The sequence below is a fragment of the Lynx canadensis genome, chromosome Y, assembly GCF_007474595.2.
Source record: "Lynx canadensis isolate LIC74 chromosome Y, mLynCan4.pri.v2, whole genome shotgun sequence".
Taxonomy (NCBI): domain Eukaryota; kingdom Metazoa; phylum Chordata; class Mammalia; order Carnivora; family Felidae; genus Lynx; species Lynx canadensis.
In genome coordinates this window covers 1,132,500-1,159,788 of record NC_050200.1, presented here as the reverse complement: position 1 = coordinate 1,159,788, position 27,289 = coordinate 1,132,500, and the positions used below count along the sequence as shown (strand labels likewise).

Sequence of the window (27,289 nt, the reverse complement as noted above, 5' to 3'; positions counted from 1 at the left end):
GGTTCTCTCTCCTTCTGTGAAAATAAACTTTATAAAATAATAGTAAAGAATTTGATGTGGAATTTGCACATCTCTTTCAAAAATGTCAAAATCTAACTTTTGTCTTTGTTAGCCACTGTTTAAGAAATTAAGATGAAGGTGCCTAGCTGGCCCAGTCTGTAGAGCATGTGACTGTTGATCTTGGGCTTGTGAGTTCAAACTCCATGTTTGGCATAAGACTTACTTTAAGAAAAAAGAATTAAGGTGTAAAATTAAATGGTCATAACTGTCACCACAGCATTAGGTGAATTGTGCTTGAGTCATGTTTATATTCATCTGATCTCTGCTAATAGAAACCATCTAGTTAATTACATCATTTATTAACTATCACAATTTACCATTGCCTCTTACAAATGTTAGAGAATACATTTCTGAAAACTCCAGAAATTGATTAGGGTTACTTACGACTCTTACAGGTTTTGTTTTGAATTCTCATTTTGCCACTTGCTAGCTATATGACCTCATATAAACATTAAACTTTTCTAAACTGCAGAGTTTGCTTTGCTCTACTGTGAAATGTTGGTGGTATTTTACTTAGTGTAAGCATCACACAGTGCTTATAGTAATCACTTGATAAATCGTAGTTATCTTATTAGTATTCTCACATTTTAAAATAATCATCTATTCAATGTCTGTTTTCCCACTGGATTACAAACTTTTTTTTATAGTGTAACTTTTTAAAAAAAATTTATTTAAATTCTAGTTAGTTAATATACAGTGTAATATCAGTTTCAGGTGTACAGTCTATTGATTCAATACTTGGATACAACACCCAGTGCTCATCATGACAAATGAATTCCTTAATTAGTTCACCCATTCCTACATCTACCTCCATTTCTGGTTGGATTACGTATTTTTAGTCCATAACTTTTCCATATTTGTATCTCCAGTACTTACCTAGTACAAAGTCTTATTTATAGTTGTGATAACATTGTCAAATGGATTAAATGAATGCCCAATTAAAAGGATAAAATAAATCTAGAACACTAAAAAGGGAACTGAAAGGAAAATGAGAACCTTTGATGGGTGAATTGAAAAAAACTAAATCAGTATTTTTTGGGGGGCTTTGGTTCTGTTCTCTGCTTGGTCTTCAGCTGTGGCAGCTAAGCCAGTTGTACCTAGAACAGAGAGAGCATTTTTTCAGTCTTTCTCTAGTACACTCAACATCGGTAAATTCAGCTGATGTAGAATTTGAATTGTATTGGCTAAATTTTCATTCATTGGTCTTTGCCAAACTTCCATTTGTGCCAAAGGTAGCAGAGGATAGCCATAACTGGATAGCAGTGGATAAAAGATTATATGGGAATTATGTTTTTGGTATTTATTGCAATCCAGAGTCTGATTCTTTGAGATACTGTTTTTTACTTTTATTAATTTTCCAAATGCTAAAGATAATACTGTATTTATCTATTTTATGAAGCTTAAAATATGGAATGTTTCTTCCAAATCCCCTGAAACTCAACTATGTGCGTCATGTGTGTCTTTATTGGTACATAGGGCACCTTTTTTTTCAAAACATAAAACAGACTACTTTCATTAAGTTATATGAGAATGCTATATGTTTAAGTATACATTTACTGCATTTGTCAGCAATGACCCGGACTAGTTTTATGAAGTCAAGTGTGTGTCTTTATGTGTGTGTATAAAACATGTATGTGTATGTGTAGTTTTATGTTTAAACAGTTTGACATTGTAATTTACATTGATCATTGCAATGTACCTTTCTGAAAAACCTATTTTGATTTTTTTTTAAAAAATTACAATTCTAAAAGAAGCAGATAAGACCAAGTAATATTCAGTGAAAACAGAGAGTGCTGAGAAAATGTATTAAGACCAGCGTTTGCTGATTTTTACTAGTAGAACATTATTTCCATGATCTTTAAGAATATAATAATCGTTTTACCTTATGGATATTAGTGTATTTAAAGATAAAGCATATAATTTAATTACCTTTGTTAATTTTTTAGGTTACCAGGAGCTTAGATTATATAAAATAATTATCTTAGTATCTCATCCCATTTTTAGAAGATTTACAAAATGTATTTATTGAATTTTCTACTTAGGTAAAATTGTCCAATTTTATATGAGTCAAGTTCGATATTATATATATATATTACATTATGTATTATATTTATTATATTATTATATATTACATATATGTATATTGTATATGTATATATAATCATTTTTTTTAATGTATGTTTATTTGTTTGTGAGAAAGAGAATCCAAGCAGACTCTGTGCTGTCAGCACAGAGCCCAACATGGGGCTTGATCTCACAAATTGGAAGATTATGACCTGACCTGAAAGCAAGAGTTGGACACTTAATTGAGCCACCAAGGCACCCCTGGAGATTTTATATCTAAAAGGGATTTTCAAAATGGTAATATTTTATTTATTAAGTATCTGTTAATATTATTTATGATGTATTTCTTCTCTTAGTGGATGATGCTGGCAAAATAGAACATGATGCTTCCTCTGGAATGACCATGGATGTAGAGTCAGAAATCGATCCTTGTAAAGTGGATGGCACTTGCCCTGAAGTTATCAAGGTGTACATTTTTAAAGCTGACCCTGGAGAGGATGACTTAGGTAAGAGGAAAGCTTCAGCACATCCTGATAATCCGTGTTAACCTGATTAGTTTTGGGTGGTTTAGATTGAGTACATTTGAAAACTTTTCTGAAGATAACTTTTAATCAATGATTTCAATATAGCAGTGGAAAAGTATATAAAATGTAGTTAGTCCAATGGATGGAATTGAAATTTTAAGATAAATTTTCAGATTGTCATCTTCTCTGTTAGGTGGCACTGTAGACATTGTGGAGAGTGAGCCTGAGAATGACCGTGAAGTTGAATTACTTGATCAAAATAGCAGTATTCGAGTACCAAGGGAAAAGATGGTTTATATGACTGTCAATGACTCTCAGCAAGAAGATGAAGATTTAAGTAAGTAGGTGGACTTGCTGTGGGAGAAAATTTTGTTTGTGTACTTTTAGAAGTGCAACCAATATTTGAAGAAAATAAACACTACTATTATAGATATTATTGTACTGCTATATACCAAAAAGGAACATCAGTGACTGTTAATGTTTGCTTGGGATGTCACTTAAAAAACAAACTATTGTGAAAGCCAGGAAAGGAATAGTTTATTCAACAAATACAGAGTATATAGTATGTGAAAGTAATGTTGTTGGTATGTACCATTTGAACCTCTTTTCTGTTTGTCTGAATTCAACTGATTTTTTTTAGGCTTATTTATTTATTTGCGAGACAGAGAAATAAATTTTGAAAATTTCAAAATAAATTTTGAGGTGGAGGGAGGGGGCAGTGAGGGAGAAAGAATCCTAAGCAGGCTCTGCACTGTCTGTCAGTGCCTAGCCTGATATGGGGCTTGAACTCATGAACCATGAGATCATGACCTGAGCTAAAATCAAGAGTTAAGACGCTTAGCTGACTGACCCCTAGGTTTCCCCAAACCAAAATATCATCTGATCTCTGTAAACTTGGTCATTAAAGTGTTGTAATTTTCTAATTAGATGTTGCTGAAATTGCTGATGAAGTTTATATGGAAGTGATAGTAGGAGAGGAGGATGCTGCAGTAGCAGCAGCAGCAGCAGCTGCTGTGCATGAACAGCAAATGGATGACAATGAAATCAAAACCTTCATGCCAATAGCATGGGCAGCAGCTTATGGTAAGTCACATACATAATGGTTCGAAGGATTGCATGGTTCTTAAACATAAATTCATTATAAAAAATAGTTTCTATGTTTCAGAAATAGGAAGTACCACATAGTGATTTAAGGACAGAGGACGATTGTTTGGCCTGCCTTTGACCTTTAATTTTTTTTAACATCAGTTTCTTTTATGCCTATATTATGTAGGAAATAAGCTTTCAAGGTGAAGTTTATTATCTTGAGTTTATCTGGATCATACCTTCACAATTTTGAGGATCATCAAGGGAGTTCATGGTGCAAAATGCTACAACAGTTGGAAGCTAGGCTTTTCCTATTTTCTTGTATATAAATATGACCTTACAGCCCATTACCTAAATAGGAAATTTGTCATTCATGAGTATCATGGCTTTTTGCTGTTGTAGTTAATAAAGAACCCCTAATTCTTTATAAAGAATACTGTATAATTTTGTTTTTTAATACACATTGTTAGGTAATAATTCTGATGGCATTGAAAACCGGAATGGCACTGCAAGTGCCCTCTTGCACATAGATGAGTCTGCTGGGCTTGGCAGACTGGCTAAACAAAAACCAAAGAAAAGGAGAAGACCTGATTCCAGGCAGTACCAAACAGGTGAGGGTGCACAAGTTCCACAGTGCAGTGTGCTCTGTGAGCTCTCAAATGAAACTAGTATGTATCCACAGAAGTGTTAATGATAGCAATTTAGCTGCTAGATCACATGTAGCTTTTCTTTATTAAATTTGAAAATATAATTTTAAGAATTCAGTGATATTCATGAATGATTTCCTAGAATAAAAACAACAGATTTTGAGTCAGAATAAAATCTCAGGTTATTTTAGGAGAAATTAAAATAAATCCCTAAAATATTTTCTTTAAATGAACAAATTTAAAGATTATTTCTGTCAGCATAAGCAGGGCTTCTTTACAGAGGAGCAGGACAAATATTTCTATTGTACACTGGACAGTTCCTTTGCAGTAAAATCTTATATATTGATTTGCCTATTATAGTTTGTTTAATTAGGTGTGGTTAAACTTTAAGTTGGTATAAATATGACATAATAGTAATAAAACTGAAATGTTGAACTTTGTTTTTGTGATATCTGTAGATATCCAAATCTATGTGGCTTTACTATTTTAAACTGGGAGTGAGATTGGTACAGATATACTGAATGAAGTTTCTGACCTAGATTTTGGTCAGATTTTGGAGTTTGCTGTTACCTCTTTTATTTAAAATCAGTGGGAAGAATATTAACCTTTAGGAGTACTTGTCCAATAATGTTCAGAACACACACTTCAAATGCTTGAAGAAATGAAAACAAACCGTTGTTTGATCACTCATGTTCTTTTCTCTTCCTTTCTTAGCAATAATTATTGGCCCTGATGGACATCCCTTAACTGTCTATCCTTGCATGATTTGTGGGAAAAAATTTAAGTCAAGAGGTTTTTTGAAAAGGCACATGAAAAACCATCCCGAACACATTACCAAGAAGAAGTACCACTGTACTGACTGTGATTACACTACCAACAAGAAGATAAGTTTACACAACCACCTGGAGAGCCACAAGCTCACCAGCAAGGCCGAGAAGGCCATCGAATGTGATGAGTGTGGGAAGCATTTCTCTCATGCTGGGGCTTTGTTTACTCACAAAATGGTGCATAAAGAAAAAGCCAACAAAATGCACAAGTGTAAATTCTGTGAATATGAGACAGCTGAACAAGGGTTATTGAATCGCCACCTTTTGGCGGTCCACAGCAAGAACTTTCCTCATATTTGTGTGGAGTGCGGTAAAGGTTTTCGTCACCCGTCAGAGCTCAAGAAGCACATGCGAATCCATACTGGGGAGAAGCCGTACCAGTGCCAGTACTGCGAATATAGGTCTGCAGACTCTTCTAACCTGAAAACCCATGTAAAAAGTAAGCATAGTAAAGAGATGCCATTCAAGTGTGACATCTGTCTTCTGACTTTCTCAGATACCAAAGAGGTGCAGCAACATGCTCTTATCCACCAAGAAAGCAAAACACACCAGTGTTTGCACTGCGACCACAAGAGTTCGAACTCGAGCGACTTGAAACGACACATAATTTCAGTCCACACGAAAGACTACCCCCACAAGTGTGACATGTGTGACAAGGGCTTTCACAGGCCTTCCGAACTCAAGAAACACGTGGCTGCCCACAAGGGTAAAAAAATGCACCAGTGTAGACATTGTGACTTTAAGATTGCAGATCCATTTGTTCTAAGTCGCCATATTCTCTCAGTTCACACAAAAGATCTTCCGTTTCGGTGTAAGAGATGTAGAAAGGGATTTAGGCAGCAAAATGAGCTTAAAAAGCATATGAAGACACACAGTGGCAGGAAAGTGTACCAGTGTGAGTACTGTGAGTATAGCACTACAGATGCCTCAGGCTTTAAACGGCATGTTATCTCCATTCATACGAAAGACTATCCTCACCGTTGTGAGTACTGCAAGAAGGGGTTCCGACGACCTTCAGAAAAGAACCAGCACATAATGCGACATCATAAGGAAGTTGGCCTGTCCTAATAGTCCTTATACAGACATTTGTGGAGATACTGGCCCTAAAGCAGAAATCTCATTTTAAAGCCAATCAGTCTCATTCACATGCAATACTGTATATCAATTTATGCTGTGTACAAATAGAATTATTGCTTCTAGTCAACTTTTCTTTACATTTTACTAAATAGAGTGTTCTGGATCCTATTCAGTTTGTTCAGTGGCAAAAAATAGCAACAATGAAGTTGCTTTTAAAAATGAATCTCTGATGTTGTACTTAACTTTTTCAGTCTTAGAAGTTTTACTATTCATAAATATTTATTCACATTGATGGTACTCTTCTAAGACCACTTACAGATTAAAAACACACAATTGGTTATTCAAAAAGTAATTATTTTCACTCATTTTTCCCCATAAATTTTTTAGATTAAATACAAACATCTACAAATAGAAACAGATTGTATTCTTGGGTCTAATCATTACCTGAAAGTAATTTCCTTGTCTTGCTTAATGTTTTCAGACCACATGACCGTGAAACTTTCCATCTGAGTCTCTAGCATTGCTAAATACAGAACATTTGCTAGTTTTATGTTTAATTTTCATTTTATTTAACTAGGCTTTCTTGTGACTTTCTCTGTCGTACATCTTTTCTCAGCATAGCACCCTTTTATTATTATTATTATTATTTTTTTTTATGAAGTTTATTGACAAATTGGTTTCCATACAACACCCAGTGCTCATCCCAAAAGGTGCCCTCCTCAATACCCATCACCCACCCGCCCCTCCCTCCCACCCCCCATCAACCCTCAGTTTGTTCTCAGTTTTTAACAGTCTCTTATGCTTTGGCTCTCTCCCACTCTAACGTCCTTTTTTTTTTTTTTTTTTTTTACCTTCCCCTCCCCCATGGGTTCCTGTTAAGTTTCTCAGGATCCACATAAGAGTGAAACCATATGGTATCTGTCTTTCTCTGTATGGCTTATTTCACTTAGCATCACACTCTCCAGTTCCATCCACGTTGCTACAAAAGGCCATATTTCATTTTTTCTCATTGCCACGTAGTATTCCATTGTGTATATAAACCACAATTTCTTTATCCATTCATCAGTTGATGGACATTTAGGCTCTTTCCATAATTTGGCTATTGTTGAGACATAGCACCCTTTTAGAAAGCTGTTGAAAGGTTTTGCTTTTTCCTGTTTGTTATTTTTCTTTTACATAGTTTTGTTTTGGAATACTTGTGTTCTACAAATGAGACTTACTGAGTTTTAGAATCTTAGAGATAAAGGCCAGTTCATGGGATATTTTGCAACTGCATCTGTAAGTGTGCTACAGATTTTATATGTGCCTATGTGTTGCTTGTTTTATATATTTACACACACAATCCCAAATTTAAGTATAATGAAAAGTATTAAATGGCACAGTAAAGTGAAAGATCCAGGGATATGTGAAAGAACATTTTACAAACTTGCTATTCAGACAGATTAAATTAACTTGAAGCAAGAATTAGAAGGAAACTAAGGACAGTGGTATTTTTAAAGACTGAAGTATTTTCTTTTAAGTCTGTTTGGTAATTGAAAAGAGAAGGTATTTCTAGATACAATATTTTTATATAATTTTAGCTTCATACTTCTGAAAAGCAAATGAATATCTAAACATAAATCTCAGTGCTCAGTTGAGAAGCATGTAAAAGAAACATCTTTTTACAACGTAGAGTAAGATTAATGGCTCCAGAGGATGGCTGCTAATTAAAATTGACAAGGTTAGCCTGGTTTTTTGTTGTTGTTTTACTGTTTCAGTTGGCAAACTTGAAAAAGATTTAATATTCAAGTTAGCTTTGATTAGAAGTTAAAGATGTGTTTAAACTACAAAATGAAAATGTTAAACTTTATTCGGAATAGCACCAAGCCTTTTACAGCTTTTGTTTTTTGTCAGTTGGCATGTTTTAAGCAGTCAGTGAGTCATAAACCTATAAAATGATTTCAGACAGTTAATTAGAATTTGGTTGTGTTCATCTGAATTTTCGAAAATAGAAAACACTTTTTTTTTTTTTACTTGAGTATTGGCACATACATACTGGCACATTATATAAGAATAGAAAAAAATTTTTCCCCTCTTGATCGTTCCCTTGCAACTTCATTATGGTGCTTCCTTCTTTTACTGTAAAGTTTTTTTTTTTTTTCAACGTTTATTTATTTTTGGGACACAGAGAGACAGAGCATGAATGGGGGAGGGGCAGAGAGAGAGGGAGACACAGAATCGGAAACAGGCTCCAGGCTCTGAGCCATCAGCCCAGAGCCTGATGCGGGGCTCGAACTCACGCACCGCAAGATCGTGACCTGGCTGAAGTCGGACGCTTAACCGACTGCGCCACCCAGGCGCCCCTACTGTAAAGTTTTTACCTTCTGCCTTTTCTCTATGCCACTACTATTCATATTCAGAAGTTATATTTATAGGGTTAGAAATATAAATATTTGGAGGTATTGAAGGCTGGATTAATTTAGTCTACTTTTAAATCAAGTGCTTAGGCATATTTAAACCTAATGCCATTCAAGCAACAGGATGGATTTAGAAACCCCGTAAGCCTTCTTGGTCCTCAAATTTGTCTCACCCCACTTTCAGTGTCCATTGTCCTGAACTTAAAAAATTCTTATTTTTCTGTGTGAGAATCTTTTAATTTCCCTTGCATTTGTTTTTTCCCTGAGGTAATAACAAAAGGAAATGTTTAAATAAAAGTTTACATTTAAGAATTTTAAAACATTCTTTAAAATTAATACAGATAAAAACCTTATTTAATTTTAAAAATAAACTGAAGATAAAGAACACAACACTTTACATACTTTATATTGCTCTCATAGTCTGAATGAAGTCTTACACAGTTATTTTGTTTTGTTTTTTTAAGCACAATATCGAAACCTTTAAAAGGTATTTAAGGATTTGGCGAAGTGAATATGATAAAACATTTGTCTTTAAAAAGAAAAAATGAAATTGTACTTACTGTTATGTACCAATATTAGTTGCAGGATGTTTTAGTTCTTAAAACAATTTGATTAGCAAAGCTAAACAAGTTTGGATGTTTCAGTTTAATGTTTTAAAGAGGTACAGATTTTTACAAGAACATAAGTTATTGTTTTGTTGAAATAGCCTATTAAATATTATATGTCTCTTCCTCTGTACACATTGTAAAATACTTAAAGTAAAATACTTGATAAATTCATATAGAAGAGTGTGACACTATTGTAAATGTGTACTTGAGAATAACATGCAGAAATAAAAATCAAAATATTTTCTTGTTAATCAGTGTTTAGTCTATTTGTTTCAGTACTAAGGTAACACTTTTTCATAAAAAGTTTTATTAAATCTAATAAATATAAAATGTACTGTTTTTATTTTCCCATTGCTTAACAATGGAATACAGAATGCAGAATTTGCTTTTGATTTTGTTATTTGGATGCAGTTGTTAATCCTGTGATTTTACAACTAATATTTTAGAGTAGTACAGAGCTAATTGATGAGTTCTTTGATCAGCCTATCAGTGAAACTCATTTTGTTGTTTTATTTTCACAGAGTATTTGTTATTTTGGGATTTTCATTTCTTCTAACGTAAATGTTCTCAGAAAAACCAAGCATGAAGTGATGTTTTAAAGCACTTAAAGTTAATTTCATTATAACTCCATAAAGACTGTCCTACAGTTGTCTTTGTGCCAAGTTTGGAGGACTTTAATAGATACTAACTTTGGTGGGTTATTGTCATAGTCTGAAGTTGCATAAAAATTATGTGAGAAGTTGTCTCATTTTGTTTGGGCTGCTAATTGTGACTCCAGTTATTTTGATAATTTACTTCCCTATTCTCTGGAACCTCATTTACTTTACATTTTAATTTTTTGAAATGTTTACTTTTGAGAGAGAGAGACCAAGCCTGAACATGGGAGGGGCAGAGAGAGAGGAGACACAGAATCCAAAAGCAGCCTCCAGGCTGTCACCTGTCAGCACAGAGCCCAGTGCGGGGCTCCAGGTCACAAACCGTGAGATCGTGACCTGAACCAAAGTCAGAGGCTTAACCAACTGAAACACCCAGGTGCCGTGGTTGAAACTTAGTTATGTAATTTTCTTTTATTCCCCACAAATTCTAGGGTTAATGTAAGGAAAAGCATTATGGCCAGTCAGTATCTTAGAGATTGGATATTTCAGAGCACTGGTGTTTCAAATTTTGGTCCAGGGATTGCCACAATCAAAATTACTTGTACCAGTCCTTAGTAGCCACCATTCTACATTTTGTAGAATGATTACTTAAATTCATTTCATAAATAGAATTGTATTTTTTTTGTGTGTATGACCAGCTTATTCACCTACCATCTGTGCTTTAATCCTCATGTTAGCTTTAAGGTTTCCCCATTGAGTACAAAGTTAGCTATGCACTTTTTATATATATACTTTATTATGTTGTAATTCATTTTATTCCTGGTTAGTTGTTTTGACCACAAAAGTGTATTGAGTTTTGTCCAGTGACTTTTCTGAATCAGTTGAGATCATAATGATGTTTTTGTCATCCTGTTACTGTGGTTTATTATAACCATTGTTTATACATCATGTTTTATAACCCATGGATATATGCCATTTAGGTAGGTATCCCATTATGCTGTATAATCCTTTTAATATGCTACTTCATTAGGCTTGCTAATATTTTATTATGGATTTTTATATCAATATTCATCAGGGATATTAGTCTGTACTTTTCTTATTTTTTATTTTATTTATTTTAGAGAAAGAGTGTGAGGGAGAGAGAGAATCTTAAGCAGGCTCCATCCTCAGAGCAGAGTCCAGTGCAGGGCTCTATCCCAGAGACCCTGGATCATGACATGAGCTGAAATCAAGACTCCAATGACCAAGCAACTAAACCACATAGGCTCCCTAGTCTAATTTCCTTGTAATGTCTTTCTCTGGCTTTGGTATCTGATAATTCTGCTTCACAGAAGGAGTTAGGAAATATTCTATTTTCAGAAGACTTCAGTGATGTCTTAATTTTTCCTTAATGTTAATATTCACCTGGGCCACCCAGGTGGCTTAGTTGGTTAAGTCTCAGGTCATGGTCTCACAGTCCATAGACCTGAGCCCCCTGTTGGGCTCTGTGCTGACAGCTTGGAATTCATTCTCTCTTTCCCTCTTCTCTGCCCTCATTTGTGCACTCGTGTGCAGTCTGTGTCTTTCAAAATAAATAAATAAACTTTAAAATTTACCAATGAAGCCATGCTATTCTAAGCTTTTATTTGGCTGGGTGTTTTTGTGTATGACTAATTAAATATATTTGTTTACAGGTTTTCAGATATTTTTCTTGATATAGTATTTTGTGCATTTTAAAAAATGTGTTCATTTCTTCTCTGTTGTCTAAATTGCCGGTGTTGAATTATTCGTGGTATTAAAATTTTTTATGTAAGCTTATTGGTAATAACCTACATTCATTGTTGACTTAAGTAATTTCACACTTTTTTCCTAGCTAAGTTTCTAACTCTTTTAAGTCTAGCTAATTCATATTTTACCAATTTAGTCAAAGCATCAGTTTTTGGTTTTGTTAATTCTTTTTCTGTTGTCCCATTTATCTGTGTACTAATCTTTTTTTCCTTCTTGCTTTGGGTTGTATTTGTTTTACTTTTTTTTTATTTAATTTTTTTTTCAACGTTTATTTATTTTTGGGACAGAGAGAGACAGAGCATGAATGGGGAAGGGGCAGAGAGAGGGAGACACAGAATCAGAAACAGGCTCCAGGCTCTGAGCCATCAGCCCAGAGCCTGACGCGGGGCTCGAACTCACGGACCGCGAGATCGTGACCTGGCTGAAGTCGGACGCTTAACCGACTGCGCCACCCAGGCGCCCCTTAATTTTTTTTTTTAATCTTTATTTCTTTTTGAGAGAGAGAGTGTGAGCAGGGGAGGGAGAGGGAGAGAGGGGTACACAGAATCTGAAGCAGGCTCCAGGCTCTGCCATCAGCACAGAGCCCAACGCAGGGCTCCAACCCACGAATCTAGAGATCATGACCTGAGCCGAAGTTGGGTGCTCAACCCATTGAGCCACCCAGGTGCCCCATGTTTGCTTTACTGTTTGTATTTAGGGTTTAAACAGTTTGTATGCAATTTTCTGCATATACATACACACACATTTTTTTAAAATATTTATTGTTGAGAGAAGCAGAGTGCAAGCAGGTAGGGGCAGAGAAAGAATCTGGAGACAGAATCTGAAGCAGGTCCCAGGCTGTGGGCTGTCAGCACAGAGCCCAACATAGGGCTCAGACTCATGAACTGTGAGATCATGACCTGAGCTGAAGTTGGACGCTTGACCAGCTGAGCCACCCAGGCGCCCCTACACATTTTTTTAATTTTAATATTTATGTATGTATGTATTTTGAGAGAAAGCATGAATGGGAGGGGCAGCAAGAGGAGAGAGAGAATCCTAAGCAAGCTCTGCCTGACATGGGGCTCAATCTCACAAATCATGAGATCATGACTTGAGGCAAAATCAAGAGTCAGGCACTTAACCAAGTGTGCCACCCAGGCAGAGCAAATTTTTCTTCTAATAGAAGTGTTGGTAAGATTTCCCTCTCAGAACTGTTTTCACTGCTTCTGTAATTTTGGTTTCTTGTATTTTTCATTTTACTCGAGATTACTTCCTAATTTCACTTGTGAATTTTTTCTTTGACCTATTGGTGGTTTAATGGAATGTTATTTAATTTCCACATTTTTGTAAATAATATGGAGGTGGTGTATGTATTATCCATTTCTAGCCTTATTCCTTTGTGGGTAGAGAAGATGCTTTATATGATTTCAACCTTTTAAAATATATTGAGCTTTGGGACGCCTAGGTGGCTCAGTTGGTTAAGCGTCCCACTCTTGATTTCAGCTCAGGTCATGATCCCATGGTTCCTGAGTTCAAGCCCCATGTCAGGCTCTGCACTGACAGTGTGGAGCCCTGGTTGGATTCTCTCTCCCTCTCTCTCTCTCTCTCTCTCTCTCTCTCTCTCTCTCTCTCTCTCTGCCCCCACCCCTGTCTTAAAATAAATAACCTATGGTCTATTCCATGTAGAATGTTCCACATGCACTTGAATGGAAGGTATAGTTAGTCTGCAATTGCTGGAATGAATGTTCTGTTTATTGTGTTCAATATCTCTATTTTCTTTTTCATCTTTTTTTCCAGTTTTATCTGTTACTGGGTATGGATTATTCTACTATTGTGGTACATCTGTTTCTCTTTAATTCTGTGAGTATTTTTTCATATAACTTGGTGTGTATCTGATCCTTACATATTTTTGGTGGATTGACCCTTCTGTCAATATATAATATCTTTTGTCTCCTATAATAGTTTTGACTTGCTGAATACAAGACAACAGACCTAAAATGGAGTGGTTTGGGATAACTTAATTATAGCTTTGGCTCTCTCAAAAATAGAGTGTTAAACAGAGAACAGGGAGAAGGTAAAAACTTTACAGTAAAAGTAGAAGGAAGCACCATAATGAAGTTATTGATAAAATAACTGGCTATTTTAACATTGATATCTCTGTTTTGTTTTTGAGAAACTAAGACCCAAATGAGTTAAAACAACTGTTCTTAACTTTATTTCATTTGGGACCCATATAACAAATGATATTTTCTGTGTAATTCCTGCCATACCTCACTTCTTCTTCTCCTACGATGGAACATTTGATGCTATTCAGGCATTAAGAAGCATAAATAAAGCTATTTGTAGTTGATGTGGAAAGGTATCTCTAACATACTGTTGACTGAAAAATCAGAGTCATATGTTCACACATGCATAAAAGTGTCAGAAAAGTTACATAAAAAACTTAACAGTGGTTAACTATGAAATTGAGAGATGGGAGTCATTCTTTTTTTCCCCAAATTTTGTATTTAAGTTACTGGATATAGTGTAATATTTTTCAGGAGTAGAACCGTTATTTATTCTTTACATGTAACACCCAGTGCTCATCATAAGTGCCCTCCTTAATGCCCATCATCCATTCCCCACCCACCACCCTCCAGCAACTCTGTTTGTTCTCTGTATTTAAGAGTCTCTTATGGTTACCTCCCTCTGTTTTTATCGTACTTAATTTTTCTTTTCCCTTCCCCTATGTTTTAATGTTTATTTATTTTTGAGAGAGAGACAGAGCATGAATGGGGGAGGGACAGAGAGAGAGGGAGACACAGAATCTGAAGCAGTCTCCCGAATCTGAGCTGTCAGCAGAGAGCCCAAAGCAGGGCTCAAACTCACAAACTGTGAGATGGTGACCTGAGCAAAAGTTGGTTGTTTAACTGACTCATTATTTCATTCTTTCTAGTTATGATCTTCTATTTTCCACTTAAAGAAGTATGTTTAGCTTTTTTCATGAGACACATTGTCTTGATGATGAACTCTTTTTAACTTTTATTAATCTGAGAAACTTTATCTGCCTTTCAATTCTGTTCGCCTTTGTTGGTAGAGGATTCTTGGTTGTAGGCGTTTACTGTCAGAATTTTGAATGTATCATACCACTCCCTTCTGTCGTGCAAATTTCTGCTGATAAATCAGCTGACTTAGGAGATTTGCCTTGCATATAAGTTATTTTATTGTTTTCATTTTAAGCTTTTTTATATTTAATCCTTACCTTCTTAATTATTATCTGTCTTGGTGTAGACCTCTTTCAGATCATCTTGTTTTAATGTCTCTGTGCTTCCTAAACCTGTTTTCCTATTTCCTTCCCAAGAATGTTATTATGCTTGATGCAATCCCAAAGGTCCATACTTTAAATTCTTACACCATCTTAATTTTAATATTTTTTTCTTTTTACTTTTCAACTTGATTTCCTTTATTCTGTTTCCCTAGATCACTTATCCATTCATCACTGTCCTCTAATCTGTTCTTTATTCCTTCTAGTATATATTTTTTAATTTCAGTTATTGTATTTTTCAATTCTGACTCGTTCTTTTATTTTTTCTATGATTTTAAGTTCTTTGTGTTCAAATTTCTCCTGAGTTCTGTGAGCATATTTGACCATTACTTTGAACTGTTTATCAGATATATTGAAATTTGTGTATTGATATTGTGTATACTGAGATACTGTGTTTAGTTATTTTTCTGAGGCTTAGAACATATTTCTCTGTTTTCTCATTTTGCATGACTCTCTGTTTGTTCCTATGTATTAAGTAGTTCAATTACATCTCTTCTTATGTAAAAGACATCATATGGGGCCCAAAAGCACAATCCCCCCTGGTGTCCAGAATCAGTTTTGTGTAGGTTGTTTGTGCCCTCCTGTTTAGAAGTGCTTTGGACAGATGCCAATACCAGCCAAGTCCACCTACACAGTGTGAAAATGCAATAGCTACTTTGGGTGTGCTGATCACATCAAAGGTCACCTGGTTGATGCAATGAGACTGCTTATTAGTATTGAAATTGAGTTAGTAAATGAAAACAGAACTCCCAACAAACAAAAGTCCAGGACCAGAGAGTCTCACAGTTGAATTCTACCACATATTTAAAGAAGAGTTAATCGGGGGCGCCTGGGTGGCTCAGTCGGTTAAGCGTCCGACTTCAGCTCAGGTCACGATCTCGCGGTCTGCGAGTTCGAGCCCCGCGTCGGGCTCTGGGCTGATGGCTCAGAGCCTGGAGCCTGCTTCCGATTCTGTATCTCCCTCTCTCTCTGCCCCTCCCCCGTTCATGCTGTGTCTCTCTCTGTCTCAAAAATAAGTAAACGTTAAAAAAAATTAAAAAAAAAAAAAGAAGAGTTAATCGAAATGCATTAAAGACAAATGTGAGACCTAAAACCATAAAAATCCTAGATGAGAACACAGGTAATGTCTCTGATAGGGACTACACCAACATTTTTTTTTTTTTAATTATGTGTCCTGGGGTCCCTGGGTGGCTCAGTCAGTTGAGCGTCTGACTTCGGCTCAGGTCATGATCTCCCGGTCTGTGAGTTCGAGCCCCGCGTCAGGCTCTGTGCTGACCGCTCAGAGCCTGGAGCCTGTTTCAGATTCTGTGTCTCCCTCTCTCTCTGACACTCTCCCGTTCATGCTCTGTCTCTCTCTGTCTCAAAAATAAATAAAGGTTAAAAATTTTTTTTAAATTATGTGTCCTAAGGCAAGGAAAACAAAACAAAAATAAATTGCTGGGAGTATATCAAGATAAATAGCTTCACAGCAAAAGAAACAGTCAACCAAACCAAAAGGCAACCTACTGAATGGGAGAAGATATTTGCAAAAGACATGTCTGATAAATGGTTAGCATCCAAAATATACAATGAACTTATACAACTCAATACCCCAAAACCAAATAATCCTATTAAAAACCAGCAGAAGACATGAGTTTCTTCAGACAGACAGAGGACAAAGGATACATGAAAGATGTTCAATATCACTAATCACCAGGGAAATGAAAATCAAAAAGAACTACAATGATGTATCAACTCACAGCTGTCAGAATGTCTAAAATCAGTAACATAAATAATGAGTGTTAGTGAGGATGTGGAGAAAAAGGAACCCTCACGAACTGTTGGTGGTTATGCAAACTGATGCAGTCACTGTGGAAAACACAATGGAGCGTCCTCAAAAAAATAAAAAATGGGAATACCATATGATCCAGTAATCATACTTCTGAGTATTTACCCAAACAATACAAAAGTACTATTTCCAACAGATACATTCATTCCGTTTATTGAAGCATTGTTTACAATAGCCAAATTATGGAAGCAACCCAAGTGTCCATTGATAGATGAATAAACGGGTAAAGAAGGTGCCACATATATACGTGAGTGTAAAGGGAGGCAGGGAGGAAGGGAGAAAGGAGGAAGGAAGAAAGGAAGAGAGAAAGAATAAATATGGAATGTTACCTATAAAAAAGAATGAAGTCTTGTCATTGGCAACAACATGAATGGTCATAGAGGGTATAATGCTAAGCAAAATAAGCTAGTCTGAGAATGCCAAATACCATAAAATTTCATTCATATGTGGAGTTTAAGAAAACAAACCAACAACAACAACAAAAAAGGAGACAAAACAAACTCTTACCTATAGAGAACTGGTAATTGTCAGAGAAGAGGTTGGGGACAGCAGATGGGTAAAACAGGTGAAGGGGACTAAGAGGAGTGGTGAGCACTGAATAGTGTGTAGAAGTGTTAATTACATTGTACATGTGAAACTAACATAATACTGAATGTAAATTATACTTGTATAAACAATAACCAAACCATGAAATAGCACTTTATACCTGTCAGAATAGCTAGGATTAAAAAATCAAAATGCAACAAAGATGCAGAGAATGGAAGACTTTGTTCACTGTTCGTTAGAATGTAAACTGGTGTAGCCACTGTGGAAAATGCTACGGCGCTTGTCAGAAAATTGAAAATGGGGGGGCGCCTGGGTGGCTCAGTCGGTTAAGCGTCCGACTTCAGCTCAGGTCACGATCTCGCGGTCCGCGAGTTCGAGCCCCGCGTCGGGCTCTGGGCTGATGGCTCAGAGCCTGGAGCCTGCTTCCGATTCTGTGTCTCCCTCTCTCTCTGCCCCTCCCCCGTTCATGCTCTGTCTCTCTCTGTCTCAAAAATAAATAAACATTAAAAAAAAATTGAAAATGGGGGCATCTGGGTGGCTCAGTTGGTTAAGCGTCTGACCTCGGCTTGGTCATGATCTCATGGTTTGTGGTTCGAGCCCCATGTCAGACTTGTGCTGACAGCTGAGTCTGGAGCCTGCTTCAGATTCTATGTATCTGTCTCTCTGTGCCCCTGCTGTGCACTCTCTCAAAAATAAATCAACATTAAAAAAAAAAAAAAGAAAATTGAAAATAGAATTACCACATAATCTAACATTCCATTTCTGGGTGTATACACTTAAGAAAAACACGAATCTGAAGAGATACATGCACCTTTATGATTACTGCAGCAATAACGACCAGAGCCATGATATGGAAGAAATCCCAAATGTCCATATTATGTATATGTATAATGGAGTAATAGCCATAAAAAACTATTATATCTTGCCATCTGTGACAACAGTAATTAGACCAAGAGGGTATTATGCTAAGTAAAATAAGTGAGACATAGGCAATCACCATAGATTTCACTTATATATACTACATTAAAAAAAAAGTAAACAGTCAAAACAAAATGAAAAAACTGATAAATGCAGAGAACAAACTGTTGTTTGAAAGAGGGTAGGCAGGTGAAATAATGGGCAAAATAGATAAAAGAGATTGAGTTACAAACATCTGGTTATTAAATAAATAAATCACAGGGATGTTAAGTGTAACATAGGAAATATAGTCAATGACATTGTAATAACTTCGTATGATGACAGATAGTAACTACATTTGGTGACCACTTTGTAATATATATAAATGTTGATTCACCATGTTGTACATCTGAAACCAATATAATATTGCATGTCAACCATGGATCAATACACAGACTGTGTGCTGCTGGCCAGCACCATCTGCCTCTCCCTTCCCCCAGCCAAAATCCCAAAGGGAACCAGCTCCCCTAACCAAACTTGCTTGCACTGCACAAACACTCAACGCTGTGCTTTGGTGGATCCATCCCTCTGCGGTCCTGCCTCCCTGCCGGTGCTGCAGAGACCCTCCCGCAGGGGACCACCCACAACAAAGCTAGCTAAGCCTGCCCCTCCTGCTCCTGTGCACCTTGTGGACCCACCACGGCTAATACTCCAGATCCCATCGAAGCAGCACCACAAGCCTGGCAGTGTGCAACTAGCCCAGACAGGGGCACCCCACTCCATGGTGAGTCCTCCCCCTGGGAGAGGGGAAGATAAGGTATACACCAGTCTGACTGTGGCCCCAGCAGTGGGCTGGGGGCAGACATCAAGTCTGACTGCAGCCCTGCCCACCAATGCAAGTTTCTCCAGACAGTATAGGAGAAGTGCCCCACAGTTCCGTGCCATGCCAGCGACTATCCAAAATGATGAAACAGAAGAATTCTCCTCAAAAGAAACTCCAGGAAGTAGCGACAGCTAAACGAATTGATCAAAAATGATTTAAGCAATTTAATGGAACAAGAATTTAGAATAATAGTCATAAAATTAATCACTGGGCTTGAAAACAGCATAGAGGACAGCAGAGAATCTATTGCTACAGAGATCAAGGGACTAAGAAATAGTCATGAGGAGCTAAAAAATGCTATAAATGAGGTGCGAAATAAAATAGAGGCGACCACAGCTCGGATTGAAGAGGCAGAGGAGAGAATAGGTGAATTAGAAGATAAAATTATGGAAAAAGAAGAAGCTGGGAAAAAGATTTAAAAAATCCAGGAGTATGAGGGGAGAATTAGAGAACTAAGTGATGCAATCAAGCTTAACAATATCCATATAAAAGGAATTCCAGAAGAGGAAGAGAGAGAGAAAGGGGCTGAAGGTATACTTGAACAAATCATAGCTGAGAACAGAGAACTCCCTTCAGACGTAACTTGAATCAATCTTTTGCACAACATATCATAGTGAAACTGGCAAATACAAGGATAAAGAGAAAATTCTCTTATATCATGTGATGAACAGAAAAAATATGCTTTATCCACCAAGTCTGTCATTCAGAATAGAAGAAGAGATAAGCATCTTCTCAAACAAGCAAAAACTGAAGGAATTCATCACTGCTACAACCAGCCATACAAGAGATCCTAAGGAGGACTCTTTGAGTGAAATGTTGCAAGGACCACAAAGTACCAGCGACATCACTACAAGCATGGAAACTACAGACATCACAATGACTCTAAACCCATATCTTTCTATAATAACACTGAATGTAAAGGACTAAATGCTCTGACCAAAAGACATAGAGTATCAGAATGGATGAAAAAAACAAGACCCATCTATTTGCTGTCTACAAGAGACTCATTTTAGACCTGAGGACACCTCCAGATTGAAGTGAGAGGATGCAGAACTATCTATCATGCTACTGGAAGTCAAAAGAAAGCTGGAGTAGCCACACTTATATCAGACAAACTAGACTTTAAATTAAAGGCTGTAACAAGAGATGAAGAAGGGCATTATGCAGTAATTACAGGGTCTATCCATCAGGAAAAAATAACAATTATAAATGGCTATGTGCCGAATACAGGAGCCCTCAAATATATAAAACAATCACAAACATAAGCAACCTTATTGATAAGAATGTGGTAATTGCAGGGGGCTTTAATACTCCACTTACAACAATGGATAGATCATCTAGACGCACGGTCAATAAGGAAACAAGGGCCCTGAATAATACATTGGGCCACATGGACTTGACAGATATATTCAGAACTCTGCATCCCAAAGAAACAGAATACACTTTCTTCTCGAGTGCACATGGAACTTTCTCCAAGACAGATTACATACTGGGTCACAAAACAGCCCTTCATAAGTATAAAAGAACTGAGATCATATCATGCACACTTTCAGACCACAATGCTGTGAAACTTGAAATCAACCACAGGAAAAATTCTGGAAAAGCTCCAAAAGCATGGAGGTTAAAGAACACCCTACTAAAGAATGAATGGGTCAACCAGGCAATAAGAGAAGAAATTTAAAAATATATGGAAACAAGTGAAAATGAAAATACAACAATTCAAATGCTTTGGGATGCAGCGAAGGCAGTCCTGAGAGGAAAATACATTGCAATCCAGGCCTATCTCAAGAAACAGGAAAGATCTCAAATACAAAATCTAACAGCACACCTAAAGGAAATAGAAGCAGAACAGTAAAGACAGCCCAAACCCAGCAGAAGAAGAGAAATAACAAAGACCAGAGCAAAAATAAACAATATAGAATCTAAAAAAAACTGTAGAGCAGATCAATGAAACCTAGAGTTGGCTTTTTGAAAAAATAAACAAAATTGGTAAACATCTAGCCATGCTTCTCAAAAAGAAAAGGGAGATGACCCAAATAGATAAAATCATGAATGAAAATGGAATTGTTAGAACCAATCCCTCAGAAATACAAGCAATAATCAGGGAAAACTATGAAAAATTATATGCCAACAAACTGGACAACCTAGAAGAAATGAACACATTCCTAAACACCCACACACACCCAAAACTCAAACAAGGAGAAATAGAAAACTTGAACAGACCCATAACCATTGAAGAAATGGGATCAGTTATCAAAAATCTCCCAACAAATAAGAGTCCAGGACTAGACGGCTTCCTAGGGGAATTCTACCAGACATTTAAAGCAGAGATAATACCTATCCTTCTCAAGATTTTCCAAAAAATAGAAAGGGAAGGAAAACTTCCAGACTCATTCTATGAAGCCAGTGTTACTTTCATTATTAAACCAGACAGAGACCCAGCAAAGAAAGAGTACTACAGGTCAATATCCCTGGTGAATATGGATGCAAAAATTCTCAACAAAATACTAGAAAATTGAATTCAACAGCATATAAAAAGCATTATTTACCATGATCAAGTGGGATTCATTCCTGGGCCCCAGGGCTGGTTCAACATTCGCAAATCAATCAACGTGATACATCACATTAATAAAAGAAAAGATAAGAACCATATATGATCCTGTCTGTCGATGAAGAAAAAGCATTTGACAAAATTCAGCCTCTTTTCTTAATAAAAATCCTCGAGAATGTTGGGATAGAAGGAACATACTTAAACATCATAAAAGCCATTTATGAAAAGCCCACAGCTGATGGGCTTCCCTCAATGGGGAAAAACTGAGAGCTTTCCCTCTGAAATCGGGAAGATGACAGGGATGTCCACGCTCACTGCTGTTGTTTAACATAATGTTGGAAGTGCTAGCATTAGCAATCAGACAACAAAAGGAAATTTAAAGCATCAAAATTGGCAAATATGAAGTCAAGCTTTCACTTTTTGCATACGACATATCATACACACACATTCAATGCAATCCCAATCAAAATTGTACCAACATTCTTCTCAAAGGTACAACAAGCAATCCTAAAATTTGTATGGAACCACAAACGACCCTGTATAGCCAATGTAATTTTGAAGAAAAAGACCAAAGTGGGAGGCATCACACTCCAAAACTGTAGCCATCAAGACAGCATGGTATTGGCACAAAGACAGACACATAGACCAATGGAATAGAATAGAGACTCCAGAACTGGACCCACCAAAGTACGGCCAACTAATCTTTGACAAAGCAGGAAAGAACATCCAATCGAAAAAAGACAGTCTCTTTAACAAACGGTGCTGGGAGAACTGGACAGCAACATGCAGAAGAATGAAACTAGACTACTTTCTTACACCATTCACAAAAATAAACTCAAAATGGATAAAGGACCTGAATGTGAGACAGGAAATCATCAAAACCCTAGAGGAGAAAGCAAGAAAAAAATCTCTCTGGCCTCAGACACAGTATTTTCTTACTTGACACATCTCCAAAGGGAAGGGAATTAAAAGCATAAATGAACTATTGGGACCTCATGAAGATAAAAAGCTTCTGCACAGCAAAGGAAGCAATCAACGAAACTAAAAGGCAACAGACGGGAAAAGATATTTGCAATGACATATTGGATAAAGGGTTAATATCAAATATCTATAAAGAACTCACCAAACTCCACACCTGAAAAACAAATCATCCAGTGAAGAAATGGGGAGAAGACATGAATAGACATTTCTCTAAAGAAGACATCCAGATAGCCAACAGACACATGAGAAGATGCTCAACGTCACTCCTTATCAGGAGAATACAAATCAAAACCATACTGAGATATGACCTCACGCCAGTTAGAGTGGCAAAAATGAAAAAATCAGGAGACTATAGATGCTGGAGGCGATGTGGAGAAATGCGAACACTCTTGCACTGTTGGTGGAAATGCAAACTGGTGCAGCCGCTCTGGAAAACAGTGTGGAGGTTTCTCAAAAAATTAAAAATAGGTCTGCCCTCTGACCCAGCAATAGCATTGCTAGGAATGTACGCAAGGGATACAGGAGTTCTGATGCTTAGGGGCACTGGTACCCCAATGTTTATAGCAGCACTTTCAAAAATAGCCAAATTATGGAAAAAGCTTAAATGTCCATCAATGGATGAATGGATAAAATTAAAAATAGGTCTACCCTATGACCCAGCAATAGCATTGCTAGGAATGTATGCAAGGGATACAGGAGTACTGATGCTTAAGGGCACTTGTACCCCAATGTTTATAGCAGCACTTTCAACAATAGCCAAATTATGGAAAAAGCCTAAATGTCCATCAATGGATGAATGGATAAAAAATTGTGGTTTATATACACAATGGAATACTACATGGCAATGAGAAAGAATGAAATATAGCCTTTTGTAGCAACGTGGATGGCACTGGAGAGTGTTAATGCTCAGTGAAATAAGTCAGTGAAAGAAAGAAAGATACCATATGTTTTCACTCTTATGTGGATCCTGAGAAACTTGACAGAAGACCATGGGGAAGGAGAGGGGGGAAAAATGTTAGAGAAGGAGGGAGCCAAACCATAAGAGACTCTTAAAGACTGAGAATAAACTGAGGGTTGATGGGGGTGGTGGGAGGTAAGGGAAAGTGGGTGATGGGCATTGAGGAGGCCACCTGTTGGGATGAGCACTGTGTTGTATGGAAACCAATTTGACAATAAATTTCATGTTTAAAAAGAAAGAAAAAAGAAAATAATATGCTGGGACACAGAATTTTCAAGTTTTTTTCAAGTTTGGTGGAGTCTTTTGAGTTTCCTACATATTGTATTATGTCATGTTATGTTATGTGGAGATATATTCACTCAATCTACATTGTTGAGATTTTGTTTGTTTGTTTGTTTGTTTGTTTGTTTGTTTGTTTGTTTTTACCATGAATGATATTGTAGTTTGTCATGTGCTTTTTCTGCATTACTGAAATGATCGTATAGTTTTTATTCTTTCTCCTATTGATGTGATGTATCGCACTTATTTGTCAGTATTGAACCACGCTTACATCCTGGGAATAAGTCCCACTTGATGGTACTGAATGATTATTTAATGCATTGTTGGATTTGATTTGCTTGAATTTTGTTGAAGATTTTTTTGCATTAAGAATCTTCAGAAATACTACCCTGTAGTTCTTTTGTGTGTGTGTGTGTGTGGAGTCTTTATCTGACTTTGGTATCAGGGTAATTCTGGCCTGGGTGAGTGAATTTGGAAGTTTTATTTCTTCTTGTTTTTGGAATAGTTCCATAATAATATTAACTCTTCTTCAAATGTTTGCTAGAATTCCCCTGTGAAGTCATCTTGTCCTTTCAGTCTATTCAAATTTTCTATTTCTTCTTGCTTCAGTTTTGTAGGTTATATATCCAGGAATTTAACTATTTCTTTTGGATTGTTTTATTTGTTGGCATATAGTTTTTCATAGCATTCTCTTACAATTGTTTGTATTTCTGTGACGCTGGTTATTTCTCCTTCATTTGTAATTTTGTTAGAGTTCATTCATTCATTCATTCCTTCTTTCCTCCTTCCTTCTCTCCTTTCTTCTTTCCTGTCTCTCCTTTCCTTTCTCTCTTCCCTCTCTTTCTTTTTTTATGAGTTTTGCTAAGGTTTGTCAATTTTGTTGATATTTGCAGACAGTTCCTGGTTTCATTGATGTGAGCTGCTGTTGTGTTTTTAACATCTATATTATTTATTTCCACTTTAATCTTTATTACTTCTTTTGCTGGTTTAGGTTTTCAAACCTTTGTCCTTTTTCTAGCTTTTTTAGTTGTAAGGCTATCTTGTTCATTTGAGATTTTTCTTGCTTGTTGAGGTAGACCTGTATTGCTACTTACTTTTTTCTTAAAACCACTTTTGCTGCATTCCAAAAGTTTTGGATGGTTGTGATTTTATTACTGTTTGTTTCCTTTACTTTTTGATGTGTTCTTTGATTTCTTGTTTACCCATTAATTGCTTAGTAGAATGTTATTTAATCTCCGTGTATTTGTTCTCCTTACAGATTTTTTTCTTGTAGTTGATTTCTAGTTTCATAGCATTATGATCAGAAAAGATGTGTAATGACTTCAATCTCTTTGAATTTGTTGAAGCTTGTTTTGTAGCCTAATAGCTGATATATTCTGGAGAATGGTTCATGTGCACTTGAGAAGAATGTGTATTGTTTTATGATGAAATGTTGTCAATTAAATCTGTTAAGTCCAATTGGTCCAATTTCAAAGTCACTGTTTCCTTGTGATTTTCTGTTTAGATGAGCTGTCCATCATTGTAAGTAGGGTATTAAAGTTCTCTACTACTGTTGTATTATTATTAGTTAGTGCCTTTATGTTTGTTATTCACTGTTTATGTATTCGGGTACTCCCATTTTGGGTGAACAAATATTTACTATTGTTATATATCATCTTAGACTTTTCCCTTTTATTATTTTATAGTGTCATTCTTTGTCTGTTGTTATAGCTTTTGTTTTAGAGGCTATTTTTGTCCAATATAAGTAAGGCTACACCAACTTCCTTTGGACATTCATTTGCATGAGTAATATTTCTTTACCACCACACTTTCAAACTGCAGGTATCCATAGGTCTAAAATGAGTCTCTTATAGGAAGCATATGGATGAGTCATGGTTTTTTTTTTGTTTGTTTGTTTTTTAATCTATCTGTCACCTTATGTCTTTTGCTTGGAGAATTTTGTCCACTTACATTCATACTAATTATTGATAGGTAAGTGTTTGTTGCCATTTAAAAATATGGAGCACTTCATGAATTTGGGTGTCATCCTTGTTCAGGGGTCATGCTAATATTGTCTGTATTATTCTAATATTGTGGGCTACCAATGTGAGCACTGTGTTTTATTTTATATATGACTCCATTTATTGTCTTCCTTAACGTATTAAATTTTAACATATGTTGTGTATATATATTTTTATATATATTCGCATACATGTTATAGATTTTTTTTGGTGGTTGCATTAAAATTTGCAATAAACACTTATAATTCATGCAGATCTTTCAAATAATACTTCGCTTCATATGTATGCAAATTCTTTATAATCACAAAATATTCCTAATTCCTCCCTTTAATCTCTAGTACCAATGATCTCTTTCATTTCACTTATACATATACTTACATAATCAAATATATTATTGCTTTTATTATTTGGTGAAATGGTATCTGTAGGTCAATCAAGAAAAAATAGTTCTTTTACATTCACTTATCCTTTTAGAATGCTTTTTTTTTTTGTAGGTCTGAGTTGCAGATGCATCATTTTCCTTCTTTATAAAAAATTCTTTTAATAACTTTTGCAAGGTTGATCCACTGAGAGGAACATCACAATTTTAAGGAGGTATTTTCCCTTTACTATTGAAGAATTTCACAGTGCAAAACATTCTAGGTTGGTGGTACTCCATTCTTCCTTGCATGGTTTCTGAGAAGATGAATGTAATTCCTATCTTGCTTGTCTGTAGGTAGTATGGTCCTCTGGCTTTTTTCAATATTTTTTATCTTTAAATTTTTGTAATTTGAATATAATGTGGCTAGATGTAAGCATAGGGCACATTTGGATTTTTAGTCTGGTGTCTGACATTATTGGGTGGGGGGCAAGTTACATCATTATTGTTTCAAATATTCCTTCTGTTCCTTTCTTTTTCTTCTTTTTTTTTTTTTTGTTTTCCTTTCTTTTGATGGTATTCCTATTTTACCTATACTATACCTTTTGTTCTTGTCCCAAATTTTGGATATTTTGTTCATTTCTTTTTAATTCTTGATTTTCAATTTGGGCATGTGTCTCATCAAATCCTCAAGCTCAGTTATTGTTCCCAGTCATGCATATCTAATGAATACATCACAGGCATTCTTTTTTTTATTTGTAATGGTTTTTACTTCTAGAATTTTTTCTTAGAATTTTTATGTGTTACATTATCCATCTCTTCTCATGTTTTCTCTACCTTTATTACAATGACCAATTGTAATTGTAATTACCAATTATCTTGGTAATTACAAACTTTTTTTTAAGTTGCTAGTGTGATAATTCAAATATTATAGCCTTATCCCATTGTGGTTTTAGTCTTTTCAAGCTTTTTGCCTTTTGGTATCTCTTTTTAGTTTTTGTTGAAAGGTGCATATGATATTTTAACTAAAACTGCATTAAGTAGGCTTTTAAGTCATTTGGTGGTAAATTCTG

The 27,289-nt window shown here is 35.9% G+C and overlaps 1 protein-coding gene and 1 pseudogene across 14 annotated transcripts in view; one reads left to right on the top strand and one right to left on the bottom strand.

Moving 5' to 3' along the window:
- The window catches only part of LOC115508104 (zinc finger X-chromosomal protein-like), a 52,018-nt gene extending 45,137 nt beyond the window's left edge, over nucleotides 1–6,881 (top strand). For 13 of the 14 annotated variants that reach the window (XM_030306484.1, XM_030306485.1, XM_030306483.1 and 10 more), the window contains 5 exons: nucleotides 2,481–2,630; nucleotides 2,842–2,985; nucleotides 3,576–3,731; nucleotides 4,205–4,345; nucleotides 5,096–6,881. In XM_030306484.1, the coding sequence (XP_030162344.1) occupies nucleotides 2,481–2,630; nucleotides 2,842–2,985; nucleotides 3,576–3,731; nucleotides 4,205–4,345; nucleotides 5,096–6,276 (1,772 nt within the window). In that variant the 3' untranslated portion in view covers nucleotides 6,277–6,881. The remainder of the gene's footprint in view (nucleotides 1–2,480; nucleotides 2,631–2,841; nucleotides 2,986–3,575; nucleotides 3,732–4,204; nucleotides 4,346–5,095) is intronic. The other variant, XM_030306489.1, reaches the window with a different exon arrangement.
- Nucleotides 6,882–25,849: 18,968 nt separating this feature from the next.
- LOC115508115 lies at nucleotides 25,850–25,949 on the bottom strand (annotated as a pseudogene).
- Between the last annotated feature and the right edge of the window lie 1,340 nt (nucleotides 25,950–27,289).